Source organism: Bombus vosnesenskii, unplaced genomic scaffold (genome assembly GCF_011952255.1).
Source record: "Bombus vosnesenskii isolate JDL3184/JDL3185 unplaced genomic scaffold, Bvos_JDL3184-5_v1.1 scf7180000013267, whole genome shotgun sequence".
NCBI lineage: Eukaryota > Metazoa > Arthropoda > Insecta > Hymenoptera > Apidae > Bombus > Bombus vosnesenskii.
Window position 1 is genome coordinate 4,636,050 of NW_022882927.1, and position 19,045 is coordinate 4,655,094.

The following is a 19,045-nucleotide window of genomic DNA, read 5'->3' on the forward strand; positions in this document are numbered from 1 at the left end:
ATTTTCTTCCGAAAAGAATTTTCTTTTTTTTTTTTTTTGTACGTTATTAACACACCTCGACGCGTTCACACGTGTGCCATTCGTGAATTTTTTCTCTGGAAGAAAACACTTTTTATTAAATCGTAGGTGTATGGGAATCTTGCGACAAATACACGGAACATTAATCGCAATTAAAGAAAAAATCTCCATTGATATAATTAAATTTTTATTTAACGATTGCTAGTAACAAAAAAAATACCTAAATATAATTAAGATTAATCGAAGCATTTCTTCTTTTCCTATCGCGCATATATTATACAAAGTATCAAAGGATGTGTGTCAACAAGCACGCAATCTAGACAAAGAAAGAGAGAGAGAAAGAGAAGACTCTCCACGCAAATTTCGCCGCTTTAATTACCCATTGTTCACGTTCTCTCTCGAAGAGGCGTTACTCGCCAAGCGTAGAAACAAGACAGGCCTCCCTCATTGCCATCTAGTTAGCATAATATCGTTTTTATGACGGAACGATAAGCGGCTCGTAAAACGACTGACGGGCCACGAGAAACCACGATATATAAGTATGTACTTACATACAGGTCTCGATAGCGCCATAATAAATATACAAGTTCTAATCGTTTTCTACGCGTTTGTCATTGGGGAGATTAATTTTAAGGCTGAGAGAACAAATGGTACAAATGATAAAATCCTTGATACTGTGAATTTATCGTGCGTAAAATTAAATTTTAGCATCGAGATCCGTATGCTCTCGTTAAATCGTATCACTATACAAATGTATTCATGAAGTGGAAAATTTTAAATACGTATAAAAATTAACATCGTCCAGATGAAAAACGAAGATTACGTAGCCTGTTCCAATTCTATCCCATTTTAGATCAACCAATCTTACGCAATCTTACGCCAGACCCGAAGAAACGAAAATCAAAGTTTCGAATCTATGAGTTATTCGGTGATACTTGTAGGAATCTAAATTCGCATAAACATCCACAGTCTAATTACAAACTTTTTATTATCCTGTTAAAAGTTGACCGTTGCAAGAGCTTAGAAGTCGCTACTTTCAGTCAACCGATTAGCTCGACTCTTTTCCAAAATCTCCACCAACGATCGATCTATATACCATCCTCATCCCAGATCCTAAATCTCTGCCAAGAATCAAGAGAACGAAGACTCGAGCAAGTTCGAGTCAATTCGTTCGCGGAAGACGTTCGCCGACACGGCTCGATGAATCACTCTTGTACCGTTCGATTCTCGAAATTCCGCGTTCCTGCTTGCCGGGAATGAAAATCACTAAACGGAAGGGGACGAAGAACGAAAAGGAAAAGAAAAGAGACGAAAGGTCGGAGAACAGGATAGAGAGGAAAAAGGAAAGAACGGTGCAGCGGCTACCGATATAATATCAAGCGGCTATTATTCTTGGCGAATACGCGCGCGTACCCTTTTGCCAGCCGTGTGTTACGTTGCCTCGTGGACGGTAATGGAAGAAGTTTTGCATATTATGCAGGCCGCGTGCGGATTCTCTATGCATAATGAGGCGTGTCGTCGCTGGACTAAGAATAAAGCATTGCGAATGCGCTGTCATCCCGATATTGTATGTGAACGTGGCCTCCTCTTCCTGGCGCAATTATGCGACCGATTCGCCGCACTACCCCCCCCCCCACCCATCCCCTCGCTAATTATATTTCAGATTAACGCCGCTGAATACCACCGGGGGTCGTCCATTTCCAACTTCGTTTCGATGGAATTCATTAATGGACCGCTTCCAAACGATTGCAACAGACGATACGCTCGATAATATTAAACTTGTGAAAGTGCAAGCTTGCTTCTTGGAATTTTATTTTTGTTCCGTTCAAATACTTTTCTAACGTAGGAAAATGAGTCAGCGTTTGAATATTCTCAGTCGAAAGTGTTATCTGAATACGTTAGGTATCGCGAGACTTTGAATTTTCGTTTAACGTTCATTAATTGAATCTATTAATCCGAGCGATTGGAATGCATTGCTTGAAAATAACGGAATGCTCGATGATAATATTATCTCCGTGAAAGTGGAAGCTTGCCTCTTGGAATTTTATTTTCGTTTCGTCAAAATACTTTTCTAATAGAACGATCCTTGCTTGAATATTCCGAATCGAGCTGAATTTCGCACTAACGTGCTACTGTGCGTGTTACATGATATCGTGAAACTTTGAACTTTGGTTTAACGTTTAATAGCGGGGTTTATTAATCCAAGCGACTGGCACGAAGGATGTCTGATATTATTGAGACTGTGGAAGCTTGCTTCTTGGGATTTTCCTCCTGATTATTTAGGTATCTGGTTCTGGCAAGAAGATCGATATAAATCGAGTTTAATTTCGAGCTAACGTGTATATCTTGATATCTTATTACGTCATGTATTTTTGCTATTTGAGATAATTAATACGTTAGAATGTTTGAAGCTAACATGTTAATATATGTTAACATGCTAACATATTTGTCTTGATATATTCGATATTCTAAGGTATTCAAAATCAAAACTAAACTCATTATAATACCCCACCTACAAAATGAAATCTCAATTACTGCGCGTTAATTTTTCACTAATATTCTAAATACGGGTGTCATCGGTGTCAACGACGAAACGAAAATTTCGTAAAACACAGCTGTCGTCAATGATCGAGGTCATGCGTCGATAATTGCGTTCCATTTAGCCTTGTCATCTTTTTACGTTTGTGAGGAAGGATTTATGGGAATGTACGAGTACTTGAAAGGTTAATACTAAAATACTTGGTTACGCAAAACATTTAAAAAGCCATCAGATTACGCACACCATACAAAAAAATCGGTCTGCCCCAATTTTAATTCAAACGTTCGAAACGAATGTTGCATGAAAAACGTGTAATGATTTTCTCTAGGGACTTTTGTGCGTCGTTGGCTGCAATAGCGCCAAGGCCGCTTAAAACTGGGGGTCCCTAACCTGACGCACGATAATTGACGCAGAAATCGGGCTCGATAAGAATCCCATGATCTTAACTAAAACGGTCGCTATTTACATTTTTATGGAACCGGTAATTTGAACTTGGAATTAATTTACCGAAGTATTTGTAAGATATTATAAGAACGAGGCAAAGCGAGCTGCGCGGCAAAGATTGAATTGCAAATGACCACGCAATTCAACACGGCAACAAGTGTGTACTTTCTTGGGTTACTGATGAACCCCCTGCGTGCGCTCGCGCGCGCGCACGCCTGATGGTTTGATCAATTAGATTCGTTTTTCTTTCAGTTTGATCCAGTACTCTCTACGTGACCGACCTGCGAAGTAATATCAACGTGCACACTGATATTTCATTGTTTCCCAGCTAACCGCTATTTTACATTCAACCAGTTCACTATACATCAGTTATCGTGACATTCTTTCTCAACCGAGTATCCCGCTTTACGCTTTGAACATTAGTCGACAGTGTTTCACATACGGCAGAATTTCCTAGAATAATGACAACGTAACCTACAAGGACGATGTTATCGTTCTTAGCAACTAAATGACGTCTAATTAGCAACATTGTGGAGCTATTACACGGAATAATGACAAATGTATAGTCTGCTCAACGAATCGTGACATCGGATATAAAAAAAAGACGTGGTAAGCATTTTGACGAAATGAAATTAGGTTGACCGAGAAATATAATCGAAAGATATAATAAGAAAATATAAACGATAATTTTCGAGATATTACAATAGTCTATTTCCTATATTAGAAGGTATTAGGTACTATCAAAAGGTACGAGATATTCTTCGATTTCTATACTCCAGTTAGATGAATACTTATAGAACACAAGCGTATCGCAGGTTGAAGGATTCACCGGCACAGTCGTCTTTTGAATCGTCGAGACTTTGTCTTTTCTCATTTTCCTCGCCGAAATAAAAATCTCAAGAAATAACTTGGAACGCGAATAACTAGAATAACTAGAATGCGAGCCGACAAAAAGCAGATGCTCAAAACTGCGCACAGTCCTAAGACACCGGCAGAGAGTGCACAGAGAATCCACAGAACGATCAAAAAACCCTGAAACGAGTAACCTGTTATCATCTCCAATTTGCACCACTGTTCAACAACAACCGAATTTGATTAGACATTGAGAGTCGTGGCCCGAGGTGTTGGCAACGGATCTGGAACCCCTTCGCGATGAACGTGTAGAGTATGACGACGAAAAACGCCTGCAGCGACCACCCGACAATGTTCTCGCGTCCATGCGGACCCGGCATTACGCCGGGTTAAGGCGAAGCGACGAAAAAACGGAGAGAACGGGGATACGATGGTGTGCGCGCGAGATTATAAGGTTGTTAACGACGCGGGGCCGCGTACTCGGCCAACTGAAACCCGATGCAAATTACGCGGTAATATACAGTCCAGCATGCTAATAACGTTGCAGTAAATATCACCGCGTATTTCGCGTCGAGAATATATGGCCGTGCCGCGTTTATTTTGCCCGCGAGACGATTTCGATGCACTGCGCAGGCGCAACAGGCCCCGTGGCGGCGCTCTCGTTCGTTAGGGCGCACCCACAACAAAAACGTATTTCTCAGAATTGAACGTTATTTAAATAGATTTTTATTTCCTAACATTTTATTCGTTATTCGTTTAGCTGTTATTCAATTTCGGTCTTCTACTCGTTTATTCGTTATCCGTCGATTGGTTATGTGATTTTACTTTTTAATTCCTTAACTCGTTCATGGGGTACATTTCGAGTATTCTCCATCGAAAAGAAACTCGTTTAACCGTTATATCCCTGTTCAAAGTATGTAATTACTTTTTACTTCTTTCGAATGGAAACTTTGTATTCATCCTCTGGAATTAGTTATTACTAATTAATATTCTTATTACTTCTACGTGATCGTTTATACGTTATTTAATTCCAATTCGTTCTTTCAATTCCTAATCGATATCAATCTCGTATTCCTCGCGTAAAATGCGAACCATTACTTATCCATTATATTTTTATTCAAAACTATAATATCCCGTCTATTATGACACTACATACATCTGTGTACTCCTCAAGGAATACTTCTTTCTGACAAACCAATTTCGTTTTATCGATGAGGATCGATAAAAACCGATGGAAACAAACTATTAGCGTCTCGAATGGAACCTATATTTTATACAGTATATTAACCCGTCTCTCCTGTTTGAAAATTTCAAATAACAAATAAGAGACGTGGAATAAATTCGATCTAGAGCAACGTTTGGCCAACGCTGTACCATCCACAGACCCCTTTCATTGTCCTTCGTGTTCTCCGCCTCCCTTGGCCTTCCTACAGCCGCGAAAAGACGTTTCTGTCGTTACGCTGATAAGCGGCAATTAACTGGATGATTTACGGACCCGGCTTAAACCGGTGTTAACCATACTCGACCGATTACTTTGTAAGGTCTAGACAGGTACCTATATGCAAGAACGACCGCGACGACAAATGTCTGATTTACTGCTGACCTTCTTTTCTGCTTACCAACCAAATGTCTCGTTAATTATAACTGCTAATAAGTACCTACTTACAATCAACTATGAAAAACACGGCAATTTCGTGCTTAGAATAATAGCAAAAGACTCTCTCTCTCTCTCTCTCGTTTGGAATGTCAGCGTCGTTAGAGTCTTCTCTTATTCGAAGATTCTTATTTCTGCTGTTAGTTTACCGCTTTCCATTTTTATGAGGACAATATTATGATTTATTAACCCGTTAGGAATTTTAGATCTTTGCCTCGCTAGTTATGACTTAAAAGAGTGCAAAAAGAGGTCTGAATTTGCATAATATACAAAAATATGTAGGATGAAATATTGAAAAGCAAGGTATTCAATATTTAGCAGGTGAAACAGAAACCTCTGCTTGGTTTTCATTTCTTCACCTGTGGTCACGAAAATACCAATCTACATATAAATATTCACGATCGATCCGTAACGATTTCATGGTGCGCGTAATGATCGGAGATCGACATTTTGGACTTTCTCTCTCAATCTGTCGTTTGAAATCTCACTCGTCTCTCGTTCAAAGTGTTTTTATTTCCGCAATTACTTATTACCTTTATTCTTTCGAGACGACGATCCGCTCGATGATTTATTAACACGTTACCAGCTGTTGATCTCTTTGCCTCGCTAATTGTAGGTGTTAACCGCTGACGTGTTCGGTTGTTCTTCCTTTTGCAACTTTCCTCGGTTTTGTTTCTCTCGTCGATCGTTTCTTCTTCGTCCGCTAATAATCTGTCTCATACTTCATCTCTTGCCCGCACGCCGCTATTAATCACGGACAATCGTGCTTAATGCTGTTTGAGTTCTTACGTCGAGACATCGATAATTCTTCGGTGACCAAGATACAAATCCATTGGGGCGTTCTCTTGTTAGTTTTTCCCTATGCTCGTTAATGCAACTTTGTAAAGCAACGGTCCATCTTCTGGTTTGCAAACAAGCGGCCGATCTCGATTGGTTTTGCGCTGTTAATTATCGGGCCAGGTTCGATCTTCCGTCTCTCGAGCTGGTTTCGAGGTTTACGAGCACACGGCGATACCGATCGTTCCTCCACGCTAAGATCGTCCGTTCTGATGCATGGACTTGCAGATCTTATTGCCCGTGTACCGACGGTTTAATGACTCGAGATCGTAAGCCCGAGATGCGAGAGTCACGATGATTGGTACGAAACATCCGAGTCGCGTGGTATCCAGGCGAATGATGCTCGATTCAATACTTGGTTTACATTGCGATTAATGCGACGTTACAAGAGAATAGTCACATCGCGATTCGTACAATTTGCATCGTGAAGTTTCCCTTGAAATTTGGAACTCGCCTTTCTCCAAGTTTTCTTCGACGAAACTGTCGTCTGTGTTTGGATTATAAACTAAGATTGGATTATACGGGAATGGTTACATTGCAATTCGCACGTTATATTCGCAATTTGTATCGTAAACTTTCTGCTGGAACGTGAAGCTTGGCTGTCTGAAAGTTTTTCAACGGAGCTATCGATTGAGTTGAACAAAGTTAGATTATATGGAACGAAATATCGAAGCAAACGATAGTCGCTTCTCGAGTTAGTTGGATCATTGTAAGATGTTCGTTAATGTAAGAGTTTGTATTCGTTTGTTCAAGCTTGTGAATTTTCAATTTCTTCCGACAGCGAAATCTTCGTTCGATCAATCGGTACATAAAACGTTCGATGGAAAAGTCATTTTGAACGATTCGCCTGCTCTATAAATCAACTTTCGAAACGACATCAATTTCACGTTTCAAATGCGATCAAATAGTCTACGAACTTCCAGCGACTATCGCAGAATATTCTGTGAAAGTATATTCACTGGGATACACTGCTATCATAAACATAAGCTACCGATTAAACGGTACGGCGAATAATTCGCATTTCTTCGTCTTCAAAAATTCGACGAAACATCATTACGTTATGGCGAATAATTGATCACACGCGTCTCCTCTTCTTCCGTGCTTTATCTTCGCTTCGTAAGAATCGTCTTCGCGCTACGATGTTTATTCGACGTGTGTCGTTGTCGTGGATTTATTAGAGAAAGTTAACGCTGTTGCTCGGTGGATCGTTTCTAACGACACACACACAAACACACGTGGCAACATGTATACGCACATCGAGTTTACAGCCCCGAGTCATCAACATTGTAGCGATATTGGCATTAATCATCGATGCGAAACGTTGATCGAAATCCGGAGAAGGGTTGGAGATTAATCGTCTTCCGGCGGCCTCGTAATCAATTAAAGTCGTCAGCGTGGTATCAATTTTAAAAGCTCCGATGGAAAATGATTCGCGTCATTAATCCTGCGACTATCCCTGCAACGCTTTTTCCATAGTCGAAGCACATGTTCGTGATTCCCTCCTTTCTTTATAGTTTGTTAAATAGTTCTTTATAGCTTTATAGCTATAGTTTATTGATTGCTATTGATTTTGGAGCAATGTTTCATGTCGATTTTATATAACGTAACGAAATATACGTTTCGTCTTAATTATTAGGAAGCCTATAATCAAGAAAATTATTTCTTAGAGGGTTGTTACATATACGCGGAGCATGATTTTTATTCGACGAACTTGGAAAACGACAGAAGATATTACAGAATCGAACGTCTATCGTTTATCGAAAAAATCCAGCGACATTTTACCAAAGAATCTTGGAACCAAATTTTCAACGCAAACTTAGTGCCAGACGCTGCTGTAACATTTTGCACCCTCGTTTTTCCATGATCACGTCGTTGAATATAAAGCATCTCCGTCGCAAGATCTCTTCTTCCGTCCCTTTGGCAACGTTCTAATAGTTTCATCTCGTCTTCTGCCTGCAGATAATTACAATGCATACTTGTCAATGGATAAAAAATCTGCAGAATGCCCACCTTAAGGCAACACACCTTTAATCATCCTGACAACTTTCCAACTCTTCCATCATATCTTCCACACACCTCTGCATAATTACATCCTCGCCAATTAACCCATTTGCAACCGATGATATATAGTAGAACTCCACTTACATGAAGTCGTCAAGAGACAAACAATTCGTATAATTAGATTTCATGTACATAATAGTTTACATTCAGATACAGTCGTATATCAATGAAGTTTACTTTTACTTTATTTTTACCGACCCTTGTACTACACACGTTAATTAACAAACAACTTTAAATTAATATTTACATTTTTATGCACAAAACAAATGATATACTTTATCGATACTTATTTTCCCTAGCTATAGGCTTATTTTTATCGCCGACCGTCAGCGGATTCAATCTACACAAGTTGGTCTAATTAAAAAAAAAATTCCTTTAATTAAGAATTTCATTAGCCAATTTCTCGATCTTACGCATCAACGCGAAACGCGACGAATTTCACAACCGATGAATGACACGAGCCAAACATGGGCACGGAACAGTCGGGACAAGAGCGACAACATATTCACCTGCTCGATGCTGCTTGTTATCTCTTCATCAATTCGGTTCTTCGGGTTCACGCGCCATCTACACAAACGTACTCGTTCGTCTTTAATTGCTTAACCGGAGCGTCGGCGCGCTAATTGCGACGTGAAAGCTCGTCAGCGGCAATAAAACCGAGCGATCCAGTAACCGACGCATTTGCATCTCCCGGGACGAACCTTTTCCGCATGCATGATCTCGCCAGGCCTAACAATTAGTTCTCTTTCTTTCTCCTTCTTCTGTTCTTTTTCTTTTTCGTTTCTTTTTCTTACATCGTTCGCGATTTCAACTGCAGCGATAACAAAGAGGAGAAGAAGGGCCTCAGTTTCATATTTCGCCGTGCAAAAACAGAATTACTAAGCGAGGATAATTGGACGGGCCGGAATCAGGCTTGCCTAGCGGTCTAGCCCGCGTAAAAACGAAGCACGAAATACGAGAGAAAATTGCCTTCGCTTTGCTTCAGTCCTTTTTTGATATTACGGGGGGTCGACGAAATATCGCTGCACCTTTTCCTGAAATATTTCTGCACGTTGAAACGATAGGTTTAACGATATTCAGCAGCTACCTCCTTTAGTGTCTCTTAATTAATTAAAGGCCGACCAGTAAAACGATGGAAGTTACATTGATGAAAAGGTTATTAAGAGACGCAAATAATGTAAGTTATCGTTCGGTCATAGTACAATATACACTGCGGATGTTCATTAAATAAGCTGATTTTTATGATTCGAACAAAGACACGTAGCTCATTTTCTTCGGCTATTATAAAATTACATCTAGCGTTTAGGTAGATGAAAAAATAGTAACTGGGAAAGATGTTGAGCAAATTTGTGGAATTGCCTTGTGCCATCACAACGTGAATTCAATTCAGTTGGATGAGATTCCGTGATACGAATTGACTGAGGGAAAATCACAAATGAAACGTTGCGTTAATGTAACGTACCTGGCTAATGGGTTATAATATGGTTTGGCTAATAATATAGTTAATAGTGGGGAAATTGTGGAAATAGAATGAAAATTGGTCAAAAGGGTAATGCCAAGGATGATAACAGAAATAATAAGAATCAATTAAGTCAGGAAAGTTTCTGGCTTCGTTAACTTCGAATCTATCGATCGTTAGCTTTGCTGCTGAACTATTGGTAACCGTTTAACAAGAATTTAACGATGATCGAGATAACGCGAAGCAATTAACTATCTCTCCTTCCATAACGCTCAGAATACAAAACAGTTAAAAAAGTGCCCGATGAGAAAAAGAAAAAAAAAAAAAGAAAATACATATCTATGAAGCTGCGAGGAAATAATAAATTCTCATTCAAATCTCGCAACGGCGGAAAGAAAAATCGCCGAAACGCATCGTCTTGTATCGATGGCGGAAAAGCTACTGTTACCGGCCTCGTTAACGTTTACTAATTGCCCTTTATCCGTCTCTCGACGCTTGTTAACAAATCCTTACCTTTTAACGTGCAGCCAACTTAATGAAAATTTAACAACGTTAACGATAACAATCTCGCAAAATACGGTCATAGGGATAGTTATTAGCGTGACCATAACTTTATTATAATAACAGATCAACGTTGTAAAACCATCAACAGTAGTCCTGAACAGCACGTCTGGACGTTCCCACCGAGAACCTCGGACATATTTTAATTAAAGAATCGCGTGGAGGAGGCACCTTGGTAATTAGGAGCCATCGAGCTTATCGTTTCATCATCGCGTCTTTAATTTTGGATTTTAACAGTAATCGTCGGCACGATGTTCTGCGATATTTATCGATGATTTATGGTACGACCGTTTGAATTTATTGGAAAGATACGTGAGGTGAAAGTTTGTTGTTGGAAGATTAGAGAAACAATTTGGATTTTACGCGATAGGAGATCGACGAAAAAGGATATTCAATTTTCAAAAGATTCTGACATCGATAGGAAAGTAACGTTGATTTCTTATTGGCCTGAGATAACAAATTTCAGATAGTTAATCCGCTACTACGTATGATAAATTCGAATTACGGGCCTTCTTTTCCATTTTCTAGTTTCCATGAAATCATAAAAGCAGAATGATATTGCCACGTTTATTGAAACGTAATTCAACATCTTTTTACTGTGTTCTGTGAGTGCGACATATCGACCCGGTGTCATTGATCGTGGAAAATTGCATTGATCTCTTTTCTAACTTAAGATAGAGGCCAGCGTATATATCTCTGTTTCATAACGCTACTGTGTAAGATTTAAGAGCTTACAGCTGTATCGCTATTTTATCTGTAATTTAAAAATCTCTATTTAAATTGCGTTTCTTTAACGTCACTCGGCAATCTACCCATTAGTCACTGAAATCATGCCGTCATCACGCAATCGCTAAAGACCACTAAATCAAGCTCTTAATCGTTAACTCATTAGAGACTAAAGTTTCAAACGGCAAAGACTTGCACGTAAAATGACACCACGTACCTAACCATACGCTTTATCAAACGTTTCCGCGTTTACTCTCTCTCTCTCTCTCTCTCCCTCTCTGAAAACGGATAAAATAATTAGGAATCGAGAAATTTTCAGACGTGACTGCTAAATCAAACACCATCGGTGGTTCACAAATAGCGATTACGTGTGTCAATTATCCACCAGCCATGGAAACTGTCGTACATCTAAATTTACAGGAAAATTTTCTCTTCGTGCCAAACGAGATTGCGATTTAAGTCGAATTGCGCGTAAGGTATTCGTTGGATAATTACGAGGCTAATCGCGCGTAATTAGGGGCCTAATGAGGGCCACAGGGTCGCGTGTAACTCATGCTCCGCTTTATGAATGTTAACAAGCGAGAACAAGCGGTTTGGCGCGCTTATGCGAGTATACACGCGATTCGCCTTTGGTGAATTTGTGTAGTCGTTGTACGCCTGTCTTCTTTAACTATCAGTTTTTTTTTTCTTCTTAATTCAGACTGTAATTTCTATCGTTTTTCATAATTTGGATCGTGTTATTTTAAACTGTAGATTTCAATCTGTGAATAGGTTTGCATAATGTTCGAAGCGAATCGAGTAAGATCGAAACAAATTTTACTAAAAGTTGGTAGAATGCGAAAGTTTTAGCAATAAACGACAATATTGCTACGAAAGAAGGATTTTTCGAGTGTCAATGATAGTTTGCGGTATTCTGTACATTGGACGTAATGTCGTGACAGAAATATTCGGAAGAAAAGGACAAATGATCCTTCATAATGTAAAGGTATTTATAAAAACGAAGAATAAGCCAGTATGTTTTTTGATTTCAAAGAAATATGAAAAAGGAAAAGGTATTGTAATATCGTGATATAATGTGTTTACAAAGAGTGGACAATAGAGATGTTAATCAGACAGAAAAAGACGATTGTTGTTCAACCTGAACTATTCACACCAAACGTACAGAAAACAGCGCAATCCACACTCTCTCGGCAACGCCACTCGCGACCTCCGTCTCCGCTCAACTCGCACTCGGCTCCTCGACTCACACTCTGTTTCTCGACTCGCACTCTGCTTTTCGACTGCCTCTCGGGCCGTTGTAGCGCTCTATTGTCTATTGCTGGGCCCACCGCACACGTGTTTTACAGACGCTCGTAGCCAGGGTCACGAAGGTCTTTTCGGCTATTTACCTATTTACCTGAAGTACCCGGTAATGCATTGACGGAGCCGACAGCGCCTCGGCTCTCGCGACATTGTCTGTAGTTAGCTCGACGTTTCTTGGGCCCTTCTTCCCGATACTACAGTATTGTAGCGAAGAATTTAATCAACCTCTGATATTTTCGTTCCTTTCGTTCAAAGAAAAATAGAAGGTTGTCTAGAACGGTCTAAGTATATGTACATCTGCGACTTGAATAACAGATTTGCTCTTAAGTAGCGTTTGTAATCCTACAATCTGATTTTTCTATCTGATTGCCAGTTTTATTATTTTCCTCTTCGATGAATCAGATAATGAAGTACAACCAGTGATTAACGTCCGACACTGTGTCGTGAGTAAGCATTATGCAAAACACACATCAATTACCATCAATTGTTTCTCGTATCTTCAATTAAAATAATAAAGTAAATTTTCTAAGAAAGAAATTGCCAGACGTTCGATCGAAAATTACCGAAAATTTTTCCCCTTGAAAAGTTCACTCGCTCGGCCGTAATGACTAATAAACTGACTCAAATGTTTGCTTTAGTTATCTTGCATAAATAGCGAGTTCGCTTAATAAGTTTAATTAACGAGCACGAGTTAAGCACAGGCTTGTAAAACGCGCAACACGCAACCATCTATGCGCGGTGTTTAGAGGGTCACTAAGTGCCACTTGAACTTGTACCGTTCCACGTTAATTGCATCTCAAACATAACCTTAACGACGCGATCATTCTTCCTCGCCCCTGCTTTGCGTAATTACGCTCCCAGAAATTTTTATCTTACAAAATCCTACGTATTTTGTGGATGCTAGAGAATTTTTACGGGACGAGCAACAGCGAACACCATCCAATTTCAATCCGAAACCTATCATCCTCGAACTTACGTATTCATCGAAATTCATCGAAACCTTTATCGAAGAAAAAAAGTTCCAAAGTCATTAAAAAAAAAAAAAAACTTCCACAGATCGAACTTTACAGTTTTATACAGTTTCGTAGATTTATATAACCGCGGAAGATTCAAATTTCTACAAATAAAACATAATTTGGCCATAAATTGGCCTGTACAATTCGCGAGAAATTGGAATTTCTACGAGCAAAACAGGCCCTCTAACTAACTCCACTTAATCCCAGTGCAAAATCTTACGCTCTTATACATTTATGCAAATTGCGTTAGATGGACATTTTTACAGGTTAGATACCATCTAAGGTTATACTGTATATACCGCTGAAAATCTACATCGCTCAAAACCGATATAATCTTTAATCGCGAGAAGCCACAAATTTTCCCCGCGAGAAAGTTTCTATTTGCCATTAGCGGAAAATTGCGGGCGCGGAGAAAACGAGGGGCCAAAGTCGAGGACGCGGAAGAGCGAAAGCCTGTTTCCACCGTGACACCAAGATGGCGTCGAGCCGCTCTCCTCCATTCTCCCGGCTTAAATTCACAATACCACCCCGCTACGCTCCCCTTTACGCTTGCCCTCTCCCTTTTTTTGAACCGTGTTACGCCCATGGAATACATAACGCGACGCCTGTCCGTGATATATGCACGTAATGCATCTGGATCGTGCAGCAACACGCACCGCTTTACACGAGCTCGTGCATGCACACAGAGAAACAGAAGCACAGCACGCACCACCCTAAAATTCGCCACCCCTCGATCGGCTATTAGCATATGAAACCTCTCGTTACTCGCTCCTGTCCCGCAACCTTTCTCGTACGTTTCGACCATTAAGGGAACGAATAAAGGCCACTGCGCGTTCCTCTGCATCCATGGAAACTGGCTTAAGGCCTGCTCCGGAGGTAGATGTAGAGATACTTTGGGAATTATGGGGTGTGATGGACGCTGATTTGCGAAACTAGTCTCGGAAACCGGTGTCAGATCGGTTTCGTTGCTGTATGAAGTTTCTATGGTAGGTTGCAAGGTGAAGATTGATTTAAGTAGAGAGGAGGTTAGGTGGCGAGATAGGATCGAAAGATGGTGGAAACGGCAACTTAAGATTTATGGGCCCTTGTTAAGGCAGATTACGCCTCGAACGCTTCTGCCATATTATAGACGAAAAGTTTTTGTGTCGGAGGTCTGAATTTAGAGCGATGCATTTTCGAGGTTAGCATCGAGGTAAAATCTTATTTCGCTTAGGTTAGATGTTAAATCCCTCCACCAAATTTGGCACCGTGTCGGATTAATCGAATATAGAATTATCTCTGAGAAAAACCTTGCAAATTGTGTCGCAATCATTTTCCTTTGATTCCTGACGTTAAACTTCGCGTACGTCTCCCTTTAACCTACCAATTTATCGAATTAATCGACGACTGACACGATTGTTGAAAAAATCCGTCGGTATGGTGTCAGAACGCGAAAGAGGAATCTTTACATTTTTCCGCGGCACTCTGAACAAAATTTCAAAGCTTGCTATTAAAACTAGCACAAACATGCCCTTAATTTCCCATCCAGTTATCGAAATAATCGAGGAATAATAGAGTTGTTCAAGAAATTTCTCTCAATTGTAACAGAATTCGGAATCGAGACGCGAATCTTAAAAGACTTGGAGCATAATTCAAAGATCGAAATTAAAGAAACTCGGTGACATTGTGCACGCGGCTTTAGATGCAGTGCGTGAGATAGCCGCGGAATTTTGTCCACGTTCCCGATAATTGAATAGCCGTTCTCGTTAAACGGAGTAATTTGATGCCGGCTGAACTGCTTCGCGCCCTTGCACCCGACCGCGTTGTAAATACGGTTCTAATTGCCGGGTAATTAGCCACGACGCTCGGCTCGACCTAGCGGATTCTCTACCCGACGCGAGTTTTCATTTTTTTCTCCGTTTTCTGTAAACCGTTTTGACGGAAATAATTGTTGTGCAGCGGCGAGATGCTCATCAGCCCATCACCTCGTCTTCTATTCCTACCCTTTTAACTTACTAATTGCCGATATTTAATTGCACGACATTCGATCTGATCGCAGCCAGGCTCCGTGAAATTGCACGAAATCCATCAAATTTCGATTTTCTCTTCTTTTATAGCAGGATCCTAATTTTTCTAATGAATTTAGAAAGATTTATATCGAGACGAGCGCCACTTCCTCCTTAGAATTCGCCTAACGTAAGCTAAGCATTGAAATCGTTATCGAAGTTATGAACAGTATACGACGATTGTTATACACTTTTCTTCTCCAGAATTTATATTCAATTTAACAGATCGTTATTAGAGTACGAATATTTATGCAAATTCATATATTTGCGAACAACGAGAGGAATGGAACTTAAATACTTCACTCGAAAGTACTATGGTAACAGGATTGTGAGTAGGTGAACATTTTTCCAACTGCTATACGCCAGTGAAACGAAAACTGTCGATCATCTGTCGTGCAAAGATCATAAAGAATTCAACGAGCTACTACACGGCGTATATTTAGAACACAAGCTTTTTAGAAAATCGTTTAAGTATTTGCTTGGAACTAGGATCACGATTTCTAAAATTATCTTGAACACGCTTGTAACAACATTTTATCCTACACATCTATCACAACATAACGTCTCAATTGTAAAATATCAAAGTACCGATTAATTAAAAAAAAAACGTTGAACGTATTCTGTTATATCAAACACGCAGCCAAGATTTAATTCTTCGCGCAAAAATGATCAAGCACGCTTATCTCGCCAATATGTTTCGGATTAATTAAATAACGGAGAATCGTTAAAAATTACAACTAAAATTACAATTAAAATTAAACTTCTTCGATTTATTACCGATCGATGTATACGTTTGTATATTTTACATTATGCACCTTTTTACGTAACTGGGGTCGCGTAAAGCTTTCTCAAAGGAAATAGGATGGGGCGAATGAGGAAGGTTTAGGAAAGGCTACAGCGCAGAATCGAATATTTTGCTCTGAATATTTTACATACACTTGCGATCGTTGTGCATTTTCTACGTACTTTGAAATTTCCCGTAAGTGCGTAAACATTTGCGGTCTACAAGGTTCTACGTAATGCTTCGAATTACTATCGATTTAATATAGGATCAATACTAACACCGTGCGACAAAAATATGGAGCGCAAAGGGTTGATTCTATGGAATAGGCGGAGGATGTTACCTGCGTTTCCGTCAACGAGAGCGCCTGCGCCAGCTGCTTCCTCTCCGCACCGACGACGTAGTGATTTTTCTCGAACGCGTGCTCCAGCTTGAGCAACTGACTGGGGCTGAAGGCCGTCCTTATTCTCTTCGGCTTCCTGAATGGCTGCAGAAGAAAGCCTGGTATGTCGGGGCCTGGAACACGCGCAAGAAACCCATGAATTAGTCAGTGTCGCGATTCGACGTTTAACTGGAATTCTCTTTTCCTTTCTTTTTTAAAGGGGAAATTGATACTAGTTAAGTTTAAATTACTCGGATCTCTCTCTGCTCAATTTTTATTGGAAAAAATTTCGACAATTATACACCGCGCCGGAGACATTGATAAATATCCTACAACTTTCTCGGATGATTTGAAAGCTTAGGTCGGTAAAAAAAAGAAAATTTGGCTCCAAGATAAACGATCCAGTTCTCTCGTGGAAGATCGAATCGCGTACACACTGTATCTTAACATCTGCTACCTAAATTAAGCACGCTATTACGTTACTCAAGCTCTCACTTCCAACTTGGATTCTTCTAACTTGAACAAAATTCCCATTTTTCGAAGATACTACAATTTCGATTCCATGTGCTTAACTGTCCAGGTATTAACTGTTCATAAAATTCAAAAAGTCGGAGAACGAAAGGCAAAAGGATTGAACGTAACGAGAAACGGAGAACGAAACACCTAAAGGAACCTAAAGAAAATACAAAGCACGAGGAATAGAAAACTTGCGAGAAGAAAGAAATTTTCGACGTAACGAGAGAAAATGTTAAATTACATTAGATAACGCGATTCAGGGAAAATTCATTAGGTGGCGATTAATTTTTAAACGACGCTCGTCATCGACGTTGTCCACGCGTCGTCAGGAACGAACGACACGCAAGCTTCGCTCGTTCGTAAAGAGTCAGTGAACAATGAGGGTTGGGGAGGAAAGGAAAGAAGAAAAAGAAAATGAAAAGAGGAAAAAAGAGAAAAACGGACACGAACTGCACGAGCCGCTGGCTACCTAGAAGTCCGCTCGCTCGGTAATTGAGTATTCCACCTCGAAAGAGTCATGTCGATCGACCGATACCTACGTCTGCCGGAAGTCGGCCGGGGATACTTTGCCGGGAAAGCTCGGGACGATAAATCGCTCGATTCTCTCGACCAGCGGGTCCCAGCTATCCCGAGCTACTTTCCGACCTCGATCGAATTCGATTTCGCTCTTTTTATCCCTTTTCGTTTCGCCAGCTTCCATTCTCGATTATGTAACCGTGATTAATATCGTCGTACGATTCGATTATAATATGCTGACTTAACTTTCGACCTTTAATATTCTAGAAGTCTTTATTATGCGATAAATTAATCAAATCGTTCAGTCGAATACGATCGTAGAGGGAAACTTTTTGGAAGCAATAATTTCTATTTCGAAAACGTACGAGGAGCGAGTTGTCGCGTGTTGGATAATAATTCGAATTGAATTATTAGAAATTCGCGTGGAAGATAACGCGCCTGCGGAGAAATCCAATATCAATTCGAGTAATACCTAATCGTTGAAAGAGTATAAACAAATGGAGAGGAACGATTTGATATTTAAGATCAAAGGATATCTACGTGAATCATCCGGATAAAACTAGCATCGGTGTATAATTCAGATAGATTGAACATCACACTTTGGCGAACGCAAAACTCCTCGTTATTTCTAAATGCGATTTAATATAGACTTCGATATAACAAATATGCGTTTCTAGAAATTCGCCAACGTCTAGAATCGAATCTACAGCTTTATACGAAGAAAGAAACGGAGCATAAATAACTTGCAAATTTAATTTTACCAGTGAAAACGACGAAAGGAAATTTTCACATCACCAACGCGGTATTTTGTACGGTAAACTCGACAGAATATAAAGAATTAAATCTTTCAACGTATCGCGTGCAAATAGGTAAATGAATGATTAAAAAAGCAGAAAATAAGAATAAAGTGTGCTATAACTTTCAAAGCGCACGATCGATCATCGAGAACCTGTGGATGACTGACAATCGTTGTTTGATCATGCTGGTAGCATTGTTTACGAGCGGCCAAGGCAACATCTATCAAGGGTATGCGTTTAGACGAGAACCTGAGATCGTAAGGAACGTACGAAGCACGTGGAAAACGCGTCTTATTTAAGCCAGCGCGTGCATACGTGATGTGGCCATTAAAGCGGTCTCTTTTCTACCTCGACCTTCTCGATCGAGAAACGCGCACCATGCGTGCGACTTAAAGACCCAGTTAACATTTCATGCGTTTGCATGGCAATGCGACTCCTCGTCCGATCGATCGGCAGCCCGTGAACTGAATTAGCTCTTCGCTTCCTTTTGTTCCTGTGAATAGCAGCTGAACACGTGTCGCGATTACTACCATCAATTA

General features: G+C 40.1%; 1 protein-coding gene across 1 annotated transcript in view; it reads right to left on the reverse strand.

Moving 5' to 3' along the window:
- LOC117230444 (homeotic protein empty spiracles-like) overlaps nt 1-19,045 on the reverse strand; it is a 55,441-nt gene that overhangs the window by 12,637 nt on the left and 23,759 nt on the right. The window contains exon 2 of the mRNA XM_033487916.1: nt 16,639-16,811. Within this exon, the coding sequence (XP_033343807.1) occupies nt 16,639-16,811 (173 nt within the window). The remainder of the gene's footprint in view (nt 1-16,638; nt 16,812-19,045) is intronic.